Raw genomic sequence first — 16,617 nt, 5'->3', positions numbered from 1 at the left:
AAGACATCCAAATTGAAAAGAAATAAGTGAAACTATCTCTATTTGTAGATGACATGACATTATATATAGAAAACTGTACAGTTCACCAAAAAACTGTTAGAACTAATAAATTCAGTAAAGTTTCCGGATACAAAATTAGTATACATAAATCATTGTGTTTCTTTCTATAGATTGATAATGTACTATCAGAAAGAGAAATAAAGAAAACAGTCCCATCAAAAAGATATAAAGTGCATCAAAATGAGTAAGATAGGTAGGAACAAATTTAATCAAGGAGGTAAAAGATTTGTATACTGAAAACAAATAAGTCATTGATGAAAGAAATTGAAGAAGATAAAAATAAATGGAAAGATATTCCATGCTCATGAATTACAAGAATTAATATTGTTAAATCTGTATACTACCCGAAGCAATCTACAGCTTTAATGCATGCAGTCTTTATCAAAATTCCAATGGCATTGTAACAGGAGTAGGAAAAACAGTACTGAAATTTGTATGGAACCACAAAGACCCCAAATAACCCAAACAATCTTGGAAAAGAAAAACAAAGCTAAGGGCATCACATTTTCTGATTTCAAACTATATACAAAGCTGTAGTAACCAAACTAGTATGGTATTGGCATAAAAATAGACACACAGATCAGTGGAGCAAAAAGAAAGCCCAGAACTCAATCCATGTGTATATGATAATTTATGACAAAGCCAAAACTATGCAATAGGTTAAGGGCAGTTTTTTCAATAAATGGTGTTGGGAACACTGAACAGTCACATGCAGAGAATGAAACCTTACCACTGTCTCCTACCATATACAAAAATCAACTAAGAATGGATTAAAGACTTGAAACCATAAAATTCCTAGAAGAAATTGTAGGGGGTAAGCTCTTTGACCTCAGTCTTGGCAGTGATTTTTTTGGATTTGACACCAAAAGCAGAAATAACAAGCAGGGACTACATTGAACTAAAAGGTTTCATTCAGTACAGCAAAGGAAACCAACAAAATGAAAAGGCAATGTACAGAATGGGAGAAAATATTTAAAATTATGTATCTCATAAGGGATTGATATCCAAAATATAGAAAATTCACACAAATCAATAGCAGAACAATCTGATTAAATCTTGGGCAAAGGAACTGGAAAGACATTTTTCCAAAAGAGACCTACATATGGCTGACAGATACATGAAAAGATGCTCATCATCACTATTCATCAGGGAAATGCAAAGCAAAACCACAATGACATATCGTCTCACACTCATTTGAATGGTTTTTATGAAAAAGATGAGGTGAAAAGTTTTGGCAAGAATGTAAAGAAAAGGAAAACCTTGTGTACTGTTGGTAGGAGTGTAAATTGGTAGGGCTACCGTGGAAAACAGTATGAAGGTTCCTCAAAACATTAAGAATGGAACTACCTACCATAGGATCCAACAATTCCACTTCTGAGTGTATACCCAAAGGAAATGAAATCACTATCTAGAAGAGATATCTGCACTCGCGTGTTAATGGCAGCATTATTCTCAATAAGCAAGACATGGAAACAGCCTACATGTCTGTCAATGGATGGATAAAGAAATCGTGTGTATGTGTACACTGGAATATTGTTCAGCCATAAAAAAGATAACTGGTCAATGATCCAACAAGATGGATGGACCTTGAGAACATTATGCTAAATGAAATAAGTTAGAGAAAGATAAGTAATGCATATTCTCACTTATATGTGGAATCTGAAAAAAACTGAACTCATTGAAACAGAAGAAATTGCTGGTTGCCAGGGTTGGGGGAAATGAGTATAGGCAGTCAAAAGGTAGGAACTACTAGTTATAAGTTAAGTCCTGCGGATGTAATGTATAGCATGTTGACTATAGTAAACAATAATGTATATTTGAAAGTTATAGGAGAGTAGATCGTCAAAGTTGTCACAAAATTTTTTTTTAACTATTTGAGGTGATGGATGTTAACTTACTGTAATTTTTTCACAATATACGTTTCAAATCATGTATATTTTAAACTAATACATTTTATATAAGTCAATTATATCTTTTTTTAATATCAAATTTGTTGTCAATAAGTCAGTTATATCGCAATAAAACTGTGAGGAAAAGTATAAATATCACTCAATACAGTAGTCTCCAAATAGTATACTTTAAATCTGCAAAAGTAGACTTTAAGTTTGTGTAGTGGTACTTTAAGAGTTCTACTTAAATTTGGTGTGAAAGCTGTGGTTGTTGAGGCCCAGGTTAGACTCTGATTTCCATACCCTTGATTTCAAATTCTGTGTCCATCAAACAACTTTATAATCATATTGAATGAACTTTTAATAAGTTTACTTAGGAATTAGAATTGAAACTAGGTGTTTGACCTGATCGAGTCTCTAAACAAAGAAGAGAATGGAATACATGGAGAGGAGAAAGTAGGCAACAAAAGTAGGCTAATCTGCCCACGTTAGCGGTGAAAACTGTTAACATAGAAAGTTCAGGGCAGATTGCTCCTGCCTTTCATGTTAATAATTAGTGACATTTTGGGGTGCCTGGGTGGCTCAGTCAGTTAAGTGTCTGACTTTGGTTCCGGTCATGATCTTGGGTCTGAATTCAAGTCCCACATCGGGCTATGTGCTGACAGCTCAGAGCCTGGAGTCTGGTTTGGATTCTGTGTCTCCCTCTCTCTCTCCCCCTCCCCCACTCATGTGTGCGTGCGCGCGCTCTCTCTCTCTCTCAAATAAACATTAAAAACTGGAAAATAATAGTAATTAGTGACATTTTATAGTCATAATGGTGGGGGGATGGGCATTAAAGAGGTACTTTTTGGGATGAGCACTGGGTATCATATGTAAGAGATGAATCACTGGGTTCTACCTGAAACCAGGACTACAGTGTATGTTAACTAAATTGAATTTAAATTAAAAAAATAATAATCTTAAGAAAATTAATGTGAAACAATCCCCATTTAGCTCTTGCATTATACCAAAGTCATGATATGCTTCAATAAAAACACAATAAAGTAAATGTATTAATTTTATATTATAAAAACTACTTTGGTGTTGATAACAAGGTTATTTGTTGCTACATATTTCTCTGAAATGAAAAATGAAGAAGATAAAAAGGTTGACATCAGCCTATAGTCCTGTCCTTCCATGTTCGTGTTTGGATTTTGATTGTTTTCTGACTTCCTATGGTGGGAAGTAGGAAACCGTGTTCTCTAATTTGTTTCACTCTTGTGTTTTCATTGTCAAGAATTATGACTTTACGTTCTATTTTGTAATCAGAATTCCCACTGTTTTCACACACACCCCCAGTCTTTATCCATTGCTTCTCTAGCCCCAGGTTTTTTTATTTTTGTGTATCTCTTGGTTGTATAGACAGCATCAAGTTGTTGGGGGCTGGGTGTTTTTTTGTTGTTGTTGTTGTTATTTCTTTTTTTTTTTTAATTTTCAGTAAGAGCTCATTCTTATTTATTTGGGACTGTTGCCTTTTTTATTTAACTGAAAGGTAGATTGGCTACTTATAAAATTCTTGATTCATGCTTTCTACTCTCAACTTTATAGATGTTACTTCAGTATCTTCTAGCATTAAATGCAAGTCTTGGATCAGGCTCTTCTCTACTGACCATTTCCATCTCCCCACTCTCCCCCCCTCCCCCACACCCCCTGCCCCCAATACCACCTCCACCATTATGGTCACTTCTCTTTTGCCTGGATGCCTGTAGGATTCAATTCTTTATCCCTAAAATCCAGTACTAACTTACGTAGGCTAAATCTGTTGATTATTTTTGCTGGGAAATGTCAGTATGCACTTCTAGCTCTGAAATTTAGATTTTTTTTTAAAGTTTATTTTTACTTATTTTGATAGAGTGATAAGAGAGTGAGCAGGGGGTGGGGGCAGAGAGGGAAACAGAATCCCAAGCAGGCTCTGCAGTGTCAGTGCAGAGCCCAATGCAGGGCTGAAACTCACGAACCGTGAGATCATGACCTGAGCCAAAATCAAGACTAACCGACGGAGCCACTCAGATGCCCCTAAAACTTAGATTTTTATTTCATGTTTATTGTCCACTGAATCTTTGAATATTTTATTTCTGTGTTTTTCTGTCAGTAAATTTTTTCTACTGTATATTTTTCTATGAGCTTTTTTCTCTGATTGTAATTTTATCTTTTCCTTTTAGTTTTAGGTTATTGTCCTTCATTCATGCATCAAATATTTAATGAGCGTGTCTGTGTATCAAGCACTATTCTAGGTGCTGTGGGTAGAGCAGTAAATAAAATAGATGGAAGTCCCAGCCTTCATGGAGTTTGTTTTGACGGAGGAGTCAGAAGTTAATACCTGTAGCTTGTCTTGTAAGTGATAATTGCTATGAGAAGATTAAAGCAATAGTATATTGGGTGGGGATCAGTTCCTGTTTTATATTAGGTTATTAGGAAAAGATTCAGTGTTATATGACATTTGAGCAGATAAATGAAGGAGATGAGGAAGCAAACCTTGTACACCATGCAGATATTTAGAGGAAATGGAGAGAACAAGACCAGACACCCTGAGGTGGTGGCATGTTTGGAGGCAAGTGCAAAAAACAGGAAAAGAAGTGGAGGAGGTAGCAAGGTTCCAGATCATGTGTGGCCTTATAGGCTTTGGCAAAGACTTGGTTTGGCCCTTAAAGTGACGTGGAAAGCCAAAGGAGAGTTTTTGAGGGAAGTGACCTGGTCTGATGTAGGTTTTTTGACTGTGGTTCAGATTCCTGGCTGTGTTTTAAATCATGTTTATTTTACCTTCTGTAATTTCTAGGCTTTTATCTATGATTGTCTTATTTTCCTTCTTTCTTATCTCTGCCAGCTCTCATCCCTTTGCATTGTTTTTCCTCTGTCTTGGAACTCTTTAAGGTCTCTCTTCAGAGCTTACTTTCTCTGAGGTTGTGTATAGAGTAGTTTATAGATTCATCCTCTGCTTTCCTGGGATAATTTCTTTCAGATATACCTATTGACTGTTTGCTCAGTTTATTCTGCTCCCATATATATTTTCCCTAGTGTCCCATGCTGCATCTTTATGTATCTTTGAAGAATATTCTTCTCTCTGGAACAGCTATTTGCTAACAAATAGAGTAGGCAGGGGCAAAAAGTGAGCATCAGTTAGGTTTGTCTGTTCCAGTAGCTCTCACGCTAAATGGGTTTTCTCAGTCTAGCAGAGGAGCTTCCTTCAGTTCTTTGCGTACTTCATGTCATTACCTCCTTAGATCACAGGTCCTTAGGTAGTCATCTGCTGGTGTTTGGCTCTTACCCTCCATCTTCATTTGGGTCAAAAGTAGTAAAGATGCCTGGTTGGTCCCTCTTTTAGAACTGCCCCACTTTGTTCTTCTGTATTGTGAAGTTAGAGTTCTGTGAATTACCCACATACTGCTGTAGATCATCTAAAAGATTGTTAGAAAGAGGTTCTGGGACACAGCAGGGAAAAAAGGACAGATGCACATACACACAAACACATTCTTTTAGAAGACTCCGTGGCCTTCCCCAAATCCAAAGAAGCTTCATTTGGTATCCTCCCTCATTTTGGTATAGATTTCACTGTATTTGGTGGAAATTTTCAGTTTGGTTTGCAGGTGCAACTGTTTTCTCGTTGTATTAAGGATGTTATTTCCTCATATTCTCTTTTATATTTTGGTTAGGTTTTTTGTTAAGAGCAAAACTACAGACTCTCTTTAACCTGCAGTCCAGAACTAAATTCATTGGAAATCATACGTTTATACATGATGCACCTCCAAGATTTTTGGATCAGGGGTATCATTCTTGACGTGTTATGTGTAATCAAACAAGTAAATCCTTCTGTAGAATCTATAGTAACACTGGAGTCTAGTGGAATTAACTTCACAGTTATTATTTTTTGAGGTAAAATAGTAAGAGGAAACTTTGTGCTCTTACTACCTTTCAAGTACTATTCTAAATTTACTTTTTCACTCTTAACTCTGTGAAGGTATTATTATTATAGAGAGGGAAACTAAGGTATTTAGATATAATAACTGGCCAAAAGTTACTCTGCTGTAGTCTTGCTCCCCTCTTCACTCTGCCCCCTCCACTCTGCCCACTGACTTAGCAAAATTTGTGTAGATAATTACTTTTAGTGAAGAACTTCTGTTTTAAGGACTAAATGTTCTTGGCTACAAACTATATATATTTTTATGACAGCTATTCATTTAATGCTTGTATTTAAAATGATAGGTTTAGCAGTACCTCAGACTGTTTCTAGTGTGTGATTAACTGGTAAATGACTGTGTTGTGTAAGTCAAAAATTCATTTGGTTAGTCTGTTATAGACAATATAGTCCTTAATAAGGAAATACGAATATTACGTTTTTGGTATTAGGAATTAGACATAAAGTATGTGGCCCTTGAAAACCTTCATTGCTGGTATATTAGTTTGCTAGGGCTGCTATAAAAAAGTACCACAAGTTGAGCGACTTAAACAGCAGAAATTTATTTTTTCATAATTACAGAGGTTAAAAGTCTGAGATCAAGGTTTTGGTGGCATCACTTATTATGCGGCTGTGAGGGAAGGATCTGTTCTAGGCCTCTCTCCATAGCTTGTAGATGACCATTTCTTTTTGTGTCTTCTGTCTGTACATATCTGAGTCCACATTTCTTCTGCTTGAAAGGATACCAGTCATATTAGATTAGGGCCCACCTTAATAACCTCATTTTAACTTATCTCTGTAGAGACCCTGTTTTCAAATAAGTTTTCATTCTGAGATGCTGGGTTTAGGACTTCAACATATGAATTTGGGAAGGGTGGAGGGGACACAGTTTAACCACGGTATCTGGTGTCCATAATACCATCATAAATGATACAGTTCAGCAGCTTTTGGATTTTTTGTTTGTTTGTTTGTTTGTTTTTTAGCATTGCAGGTGGAAAAGTGGAAATGTAATTATTTTTTGCTTATTCCACTCCCAACCTGAAAACAGAATCTGAAGCTTTTACCACTGCTTATGGTAGGCAGCCAAAGGAAAGCATTATTTCCAGTTTGAAAAGAGTAATGAAAGTGTTTGGCTCCTGGCCCAGCTCACTGGATTTGGACAGTCTCCTCTGAAGCTTAGGAGTAGCAAAGAGAATTATTCTCTGTAAGGAAAAGCTTGAGAATATTATTAGTGGGAGTACTTATAATGATTATAAACACCTTTACAATAGAAATAACTTTAATAATATCTACTATCAAGTACTTAGCCTAGCTCAGAGGTCAATAGACTTTTTATGTAAAGGGCCAGACAGACACCTGGCAACTACTTTTAATTCTACTCCTCTGATGTGAAAGCCACATAGTTAACATTGTAATAGGTGTAGCTGTATTGCAGTAGAACTTTATTTACCCAGTAGGTGGTTGGCAATCTGTGGGCTGTAATTTGAAGATACCCTGGTATAGATTATGAAGATGCTACCTCATCTACCTAATGTTAAGGTAGGGCAAGGTATTTTAATAAGTATGAAATAATTCATTCTGGGTACCTGTTTCAAAATAGGATAGAATGTTGTAACTAGAAATGGATCATACAGATCACTTAGCAAAACCCTTGTTTTACTAATAACTGAGTTTTCAAAGCTCAGAGAATTGGCACATTTTGTTGACTGATTAGGGGAAAAAACAGATGAGTTGAGACCTAGAGTCAAGTGGGATGCTCCTGATCTGAGTTCCTGACGTGTGGAACCCACTTTGTGGAAACAGGAGCTCCCTCTGTTGTTTCAACCTGGGGCCCATCCTCCCTCGCCCTCTACCCCACCCTCCATGTACACAGCAAGGCATAGGAGACAGGGATTATGATTAACAACATGAAGGTCTGGGTTGTGGGGAACAGCCCCAGGTCACACAGCCTGCTGGTTACAGAGCCATTATTAGATCACAGTTCCTGCTCCCCGGCTCCTTCCACTAACCCCTGACTGTCTCTTCATGAGTGCAGACCTCTCTTCAGCTACACTGTTGTCTAGAGCCCAGAATAGACTGATGTAAGTAAATCAGATTTTTAAAAAAATTATTTTCCTGTTTATCTTCAAATGAACTAGGCATTTGCTTAATCTTGGAAATCTCACCTTAATTTTTTTTCTTTTATAAACTGTCAGAGTACATTTTTATATATATGCATTATTAAATGAAAAGACTGTGTGAAATGAAAAGAGAAGCTGGTTATCTGAATTTTTCTATATAATCATTAACTCTGGTATCAAATGGATACAACCTGTTTTGGTTACCTTGCAGTTGTTTTTTGTTTGCTTGTTTTCTTTTTTGCTTTTAATATTGCAGAAATCTAATCACATTTCTACTCTGGGAAGATGGATCCAAATTCAGATATTTGACATGGCATATGTGCTGGCCGCTTATTTATTATCTTAAGGGAAGGCTCATAGATTTCCCTTATACGTGGATTTGTGGCGGCGGGGGGAGTCTCGTAAAGAAAGTATTTGGTATACTATTGGACATAACTGTCTTGGATTTAATGAAATGTGCTTCTTGCACTGAGAGATTTTCTGTAAATGTTGGTTTGCAGTAGTCAGTCAGTAATACCATTCTTAAATTCCTATCTTAATTTTCTTCAATTTCTCAGCAGTTCTTCCTCTTACCCGAGGGCCTCCCAGTAACCTAACTTCAACACTAGGGATGGAGCTGCTGTTATATATTCTCTTCTGTTTTGATGATTAGGAAATAGTAAAGGAATTAATTCTTTCTTGGTGATTTAGAAACCACAAATATTGTACTCTGCCATGTATAGAGTATGTGGTGTAGTCACTAGAGCTGTTACATTTTGATTTTCTCTCTTTGAAGGCTGTTTTATGTTTTAAGTTGATATGATCTTTTTTCCTCTGTCTCCATCTTCATTGTTAGCCATTGTGACTGGTTTTCAGCTATTAGACTAGTAAACTTTACTCTAGAAATATATTTTCCATTAGTGGAATGACTTTGTAGTTTGTGTTTATGAATATATAGTTAATTTTGGAGCCCTCTGTGTAGAACAGAAGTCTGGTTACCTTCACAATTCTCATAAGATGATTTTTGGGAGCCTGGCCATCTGAAGTGTGCCGCCATGCTTGTTGCTCTTACTCCATTTTCATTTTATACCCACTGCTGCTCTTATAATGTGCATTGCTATGCCGTATTTGCCTGTTAATATGTAAAGCGCATACTAATTAATGGATGTGGGCAGGCGAGATATTTGTTCTGTTGGTGTCCTTAGAAGTAGTTCAACCATTTCTCATCTACTTGACTTTTAATTTCCAGGGAATTAAGACATTTGATTAATGCTATTAGAAGAAACACATGGTTTAAACAAAAGATGAGTGTCTTCTGAAAAAGATACGATCAGATGTCTAAAATCCTATGGTGCTCCTCTTCCTTCAGATAACTATCTTTAGAATCTACAAAGAACAAGCCAGATTTTTTAATCAAGTTGCCTGTTACATTAATAGCAAGTAGTAGTATTTTGTATCCTCGGTAAACTATCAGTGGATTGTTACAGTCACTCATGTTTTTTGATAAATTAACTTTGAATTTGTTATTATGAGGCACCTGGGTGGCTCAGTCGATTAAGTGTCCGAATTTGCCTCGCAGGTCATGATCTCACAGTTCATGAGTTTGAGCCCCACATCAGGATCTGTGCTGACAGCTCAGAGCCTGGAGCCTGCTTCCAATTCTGTGTCTCCCTCTCTATGCTTCTCCCCCGCTCACGTTCTCTCTCTCAAAAATAAACATTTAAAAAATAATAAAAACAATAAAATTTGTTATTAAAAGTGAAGAGATGGGGCACCTGAGTGGCTCAATCAGTTAAGAGTCAGACTGGCTCAGGTCATGATCTCACAGTTTGTAGGTTCACACTCCACATCAGGCTCTGTGCTGGCAACTCAGAGCCTGCTTCAGATTCTGTGTCTCCCTCTCTCTCTGCCTCTCCCTTACTCTCTCTCCCTCTTTCTCTCTCTCAAAGAGAAACATTAAATAAACATTAAAAAAAACATTAAAAAAAAATAAGTGAAGAGAAAGAAAGACTACTTAATTATCATAACTTAAAGTGGAAAAATGGTACCAGCAGAGTCTTTTACTTTGGGCTGACAAATGGCCATGAAAATTGGATTTTCGTCCTTCAACTATGTATGTGATAACTGTTCCAAAGAAAGACAAAACTATCTTTACTTTCTTCCTAGTTACTTTCCAATTTGAAGCACTTGAAGCCAAATTCTTGGAATTTTTTATGGCCATTCCTTTTATTCCTTCTTCAGTACATTTTTTTTTTTAAGTAAGTCGTATTTCAATTTTATTTTAAAAATTTTAAATATATATTTAAAGGTATGTGGTACAGTGAAGTTGCCTTTCTACCCCAGTCCTCTATCACACAGTTCTCATTGTACCCCACCACCTACACAAATGTATAGGCAACCACTGTTATTAATGTCTTAGTGTTCCTCCAGAGTTTCCTTCTGCATATAAAGCAAATATGAATATAGATATTTATCTTTTCCGTAGATACTTATCTCTTCCATTTTCTACATAAAATTAAAGAATATTATTCTAACAGTTCTCACTGCTTTTTTCACTTTTTATTTCTCAGATCTTTATCAGCACATAAAGATTCTTCTCATTTTTCATGACAGCCACATTCTATTTCCTTGTTAATTAATATCTGCAACCAGACTTTTGACCCTTCCCATTTGCTGAAGATCCATAATCAGGCCTCATTCTTTTCTGCCTTTGTCCAGAGTAATTGTCTTTTCTGAGTGTGTCACTACCTTTGAGGCTTTAAAGCCAATTCTTGCCTTTCAACTATACACATAAATAAAAAATTGTAGAGAGAGGTACAAGGATAATGGAGAAGAATTGAAATTCCAACCAGATAAATGGGAGAATGAAGAAGCCTAGCTTCTATACTGCCCCTTTATTGTCTCTAAGGACTCTAACCTCCTAACCAGTAAACATTTAAAATGTTTGCACTATCTACATGATGATTTTTGATGATGATCTTACACAAAATAAATGCTGACTTTATTGTACTCAGGCAGTCTGTGTTTTAACCATTTTGGTCTCCCAAGAGCCTAGCAGATGGTGTTCAGATGTTTATTACATGAATATTATACTACTCTCTGTAGCTGTTCTTCATTTTGCTGAGCCCCTGTCTTTCACCCAAAGCCTAACTGAACAATCATGAAAAGCTCTCATGTTGGTTCTTGATTCTTTCAGTGTCCTCACTGTCACTGCTCAGAGTTTAGCTACTCTCAGAATTTCAACTTCTTACATTTGTGGATGGTTTTATACACTTACATTTCATTTCATTTTTCTCTCACATTCAAGACTTTTAAATCTATTCTAATAAACATGTATTGTGTGTTTATCATGTTAATCTTTGTAACAAGGTATTAGGAGATCTGCTTTATAGATGAAGAAACAGGTTGAGAGGGATCACACAGCTAGTTAGGAACCCATAGCTAGTAGTTATTAGAGCTGTAACTTCGAGTCACTGCACTTGATTATTCCCTGGAACCTCACACTCAAAACATACAGTGTAAACATTAGACATCTGAATTTAGCCTTGGTTCTACTATACTTTGATGTTAAGCTATCCACTGTACCTGTGTTTCATCATCTAGAAAATAAGGAGTTTGGACTAGATATCTAAAGGCCTTTCTTACTAGCTAGTAATGATCTTGGATATAAATATAGGATTGTTTATAGTGTAGGACCTATTGCCAGTCCTTCTACACTTTTAAGAGCTGGGGCTGTGTGTTTTTACTTAGATATACACTGATGCTACAGTTTGGTTGCTGCTTCTGTTTGGTTGGGATTTAGGTACAAAATCAGTGGATTTTATATAGCCAATAGATTTTTCCCTCCTTTTTTTTTTTTTTTTTTTTGGTCTCACTAAATGTATTTATATTCTATTAAGGATAATTTTTATCCATTGCCAGTGACTTTTTATAATTTTTTTAACATTGATTTATATTTGAGAGAGAGAAAGAGAGACAGTGTGTGAGTAGGGGAGGGGCAGAGAGGAGATAGAATCTGAAGCAGGCTCCAGGCTCTGAGCTGTCAGCACAGAACCCGACACAGGGCTCGATCGAACTCACAAACTGTGAGATCATGACCTGAGACCAAGTCTGATGCTTAACCGACTGAGCCACCCAGGTGCCCCAGCAATGATTTTTAAGTAACTGTACGTAGTTGATATTTTTGTAATTATTTAAACCTTTAGGTGTAACCCAGAAAGACATGTGGGTTCATTCATTTCTTTCTCAGTTTTTTTTCCTTAAGTCGGTAGCCATTGTATCCATTTTACACAGGAATACCCAATGCAGTTTTTATCCTCATTGAAGAACTATTTTGATATTATATTGCTTTATACCATGATAGATTCCTAGTAAAGAAATGTAATGAAGACTTTGTAATGGTCTGCGTTTTAGATAGGAGTATTCTTATTAAGTATTTGACTTTTTTAAGACACGATTTAAAATGGGATCTTATTTTTACTTTAATATGCTCTGTATAAAGGTGCTTTTCTAGTCTATATATAAAAGGATGTTTCTTTTATTTTTAATAAAAAGAGCTAATACCTTATTGGAGAATTTTGTTTTGTGATTTAATGGTAATTTATTAGCAGAAAGTATAAAAAAATGAAGTACTACTTTTTCAGTTGTTACTTACCCAATTTGGACTATATATAACTAATATTTCAGGAAATTTATTTAAAATATTTTATGTAAAATATTTCAATTTATTTTTTTCTTCTTGTTGCAGGAGCTAGAGTTAATGCCAAAGACAGCAAATGGTTGACACCTTTACACAGAGCAGTTGCATCTTGTAGTGAGGTATGAAATTTCTCTTAGTAAATACATCATATATAAAAACATTATAGTAGGCCTGCCTGTGAGCCCATATTAAAATTCTGTGTTTTCACAAGTAGGAAAAAGCAACTGAAAATACCTAGATTGGTTATTTGACTTTAGAATTTGTACAAACCAAGTTAAGTGTTCCCCATTTCTCTTTTGTGACTAAGGTCTCTTGAAGAGTCTGAAATAGCAAAGAATAGAAAACCCTCCTTGTATATGTCCTACAAGAGAAATTATTTGTTATCTTATAAAATCCTCCTCAATCATATCTCTACTGGACAGGCTGCAGAGGTTCTGCTGAGTGTAATCAAGAAATAATCTCAGCAGTATATAACGATTCATTGAAGTATTGTTTGGTTAAACACTGAAATTAGCTTCAAAAACATTGCTCGATCTCACATTTTACCAGTTCTAAATATATAACCTAACAATTCTAGGTGTCTTATGGGGAAGAACAGCTTCTTCTTATTTGTAACCCTATACTATTTACTCTTCAAGATAACTGACATTTTTGGAGAACATTCATTTTTATGTTTTTCATACTTCTAGTCCTCATGACATCCTTGTAGGATAGATATTTTGAGGGAATTGTAGTTCATCATTTGCCAGAAACCACTCAACTTTTGAGTAGCAGAAATGGGATGAAAACCTAGACCCTCTTTTTTCTGTCATTTTACTCTTTCTAAAATGTATTCGGTGCATTTTAAAAATGCATTGTGTCCAAAGAACTCTTATCTCTTCACTTTTCTTTGTATTTCTCATTATGAACTACATCTTGAACCCAGAACACGAATTAAACAAGTGAAGAGAAGTAGAGGGTGAGCGGCTGGGAGGGATTTCAAACCCTGCAACGTGACTGCGGCAGTCTGTTAGCTGTAGCCTCCTAGTTGGGAGGAACGGGAGGGAGAGAACCGTGGGTGGTGCACTGGAGCACATCTTACCACATCTGGGTCTGTGATGTGCTGTAGCTGCTGGAATGTGCAACTTGGATCTGGAGAAACTGGCTACAGATATCACTTGCCACTTTCTAGCTCTGTGATCTTAGGCAGATCTGGGGATTATCATGAAAACTAAGACATTAACCAAAATATTTTGAATTCTGAAATTCCTTGGTAATGTTAAGTTTGTGGTTAGCCCTCTTATAAAGAGTTTCTGTAAACAAGGCAGTTAAGGAAGATAAACATTACTGTCATTGGGACCTATTAATGAGTTAGTCATACCTATCCAGTTTTTAGTATGACCCTTGGGAATATGATTATTAAAATTAATGGAGTTTTGCCAAATTAAGTCATAAGGGACACTTTGCATATTTGTAGAGATTGTAAAACAGACCAGAAATTCTTAAGATAATTAAAACAGACCAGAAATTCTTAAGATAATTAATATTAGAGGAAGGTAGCAGGTTCCGCCCAAAGATTAACAGCTGATTTTTTAAAACTATGTACTTAGCCTGAACTTACAGGCAAGCTGTAGGTTAGAAAGCAGTGATCTTAATAAGTTTCTTGAGTATGCTTTCAGCCTAAAAATTACTGGGCTGTGTAGTAGTATTCTTTTGTAGGAAACCTAGTCAAGAATACCAGTTGCACCCATGTTCTTTTCATTTTTTCTACTATATCCTGAGAGCAAAAGAGTGCTGTACTTAATTTCATTGAATAAGGAAATATAGCCACAGAAGGGTATGGAAAAGACAAAATTTTAGGCAGCTTTGGTTTATGTTTTTGAAGTACTGTGAGAGAAGAAAGCCCTAAAGAGGGTGCCAATCCTCCAAGGCCTTTGGAAACTAACACCATCATAGAACATAGTGGAGAAGTTAATTCATCACAAAGAGGATGCCTTAGTGCTTAATTCCTGCACTTTACCTGGGTTGAGAAAGGCTGCTTTGGGTTACAAATCCTAAACTCCTCACTCTCCCTCAGTGACATGGCTTCCACACACCTCATCGTATTGGCTGGCTGACTCATCTCATCTCCAGTGGTGATTTGTGACTGCCATTCTTCAAGTCGGAGCATACAATTTAGCTCTCTCAATGCTGAGTATTCTTCTGAATAAATTGATTACTGAGTATTAGGGCTTTTTGTGTGTTCTTGTTTTGGTTTTTTTTAGCTTGTTTTTTTTAAGAAGCCACATCACACTGCTAAATCCTCTGGAAGATATACATTTACTTTTTTAACTTTAGGAATTACATCTTAGTTCTGTCAAGACCCCAAGTTTATATTATCACATGAGATATTAGCAGTCCCTCCCACTATTACGTTTATTTGCGAATGTGTTAGCCCTTCTTTTTCCCATGCCTGACTTCAAATCATTGGTAACAATTGCTTTTAAAAAGGTAGAGCCACGGACAGCTAGTGCTGTAGAAACTCTTCTAGGTGGACCCCAAGCAATGAATAAATACTCTTTGGATAAAATTATTTAACCTTTTGTCATCACCCCATATGTCATAATTTTATTAAAATCTGTGTCATAGGATATTTAGCTGAGTTTTTTCTTAAAAAAATTTTTTTTAATGTTTGTTTATTTTTGAGAGAGAGAGAGAGAGATACAGAGCATGAAAAGGGAAGGAGCAGAGAGAGAGAGAGAGAGAGAGAGAGAGAGAGAGAGAGAGAGAATCTAAAGCAGGCTCCAGGCTCTGAGCTGTCAGCACAGAGTCCAACACGGAGTTTAAACCCATGGACCATGAGATAATGACCTGAGCTAAAGTCGGTTGCTTAATCGACTGAGCCACCCGAGCGCCCTACTTAGCTGATTTTTTAAAGTCAAGGCACACCTGGAGTATTTCTTACACATACATAGCCTCTAATAATGGAAAAATTGGAATTAAGGTTGCTATGGTAATATTTATCATTAGTGGAACCGTATATACCTTTTATTATTCCTATATTATTTTCTAAATACTTATAATGTGCTGATAATATGATCTAGAGTTTTACTAGTTCTGACAACAGGCTTATTGATTGTAATTTCTAGAAATCCGCATTTGGTATGGTTTAGTGTCTCCCTCCAGTCTGTAGCGATTTGTTTTTTTCTGAATTTTCAAAGATTACTGCTATTGTGATCTGACCTCCTATTGTGAATGATAAATGGTGGATACGTTAGTCAGCTTGGGTTGCCATAACAAAATATTATTGACTGTGTGGCATAACAACAGAAATTTGTTTTCTCATAGTCTGGAGGCTGGAAGTCCCAGATCAAGGTCCAGCAGAGTTTCTAATGAGGGCTATCTTCTGGGCTTTGCAAACTGCTACTTCTTACTGTATCTTCACATGGTAAAGAGAAAGAGGGGGGGGGATCTTTCTCACTTCTCTTCTTCTAAAGTATCAGATCAGGTTGCCTCCCTTATGATCTCATTTAACTTCAATTACCTCCCAAAGACACTGTCTCCAAATATAGTCACACTGGGAGGTTAGGGCTTCAACATATGAATTGTGGGGGAACACAATTCGGTCCATAGCAGTGAACCCCTTGTTCAAACTTTGGTCTGTCTTGATTCTAGGATCTTGGTAACTATGTTTATAGCGTTTCTTAGGTGCCGTCTTACCCACCCTCACCTACCATTAACTGGATTTATTCTTGTTTTTCAGCAAAACAAAAAAATAGTTTTGATTTTTCTATTTCTTGCTAATGGAACATAAATATTCTCCATACTTTTCAGAAGTATACACTGTGAATTCCAGAGTGGGAATGAATAAGGGAAGCCTGGCACTTATTCCCACTGTTTGCCTAACTTAATCCAATTATAAATTCATTTTGTTTTTAATTATTTTCTAGTACATCCATCAACATGTCTACTAACATTTCC

General features: G+C 36.2%; 1 protein-coding gene across 10 annotated transcripts in view; it reads left to right on the top strand.

The window, feature by feature from the left end:
• ANKRD28 (ankyrin repeat domain 28) overlaps positions 1–16,617 on the top strand; it is a 196,541-nt gene that overhangs the window by 116,815 nt on the left and 63,109 nt on the right. For 6 of the 10 annotated variants that reach the window (XM_042956697.1, XM_042956698.1, XM_007087359.2 and 3 more), the window contains one exon: positions 12,727–12,797. The exons of the other annotated variants lie outside the window; for them this stretch is intronic. In XM_042956697.1, coding sequence (XP_042812631.1) covers positions 12,727–12,797 — 71 coding nt within the window. The remainder of the gene's footprint in view (positions 1–12,726; positions 12,798–16,617) is intronic. 10 annotated transcript variants of the gene reach the window in all.

The sequence above is a fragment of the Panthera tigris genome, chromosome C2, assembly GCF_018350195.1.
Source record: "Panthera tigris isolate Pti1 chromosome C2, P.tigris_Pti1_mat1.1, whole genome shotgun sequence".
NCBI classification, from domain to species: domain Eukaryota; kingdom Metazoa; phylum Chordata; class Mammalia; order Carnivora; family Felidae; genus Panthera; species Panthera tigris.
Note: the sequence above shows the minus strand (reverse complement) of the source record. Positions and strands in the feature narration are given on the sequence as shown.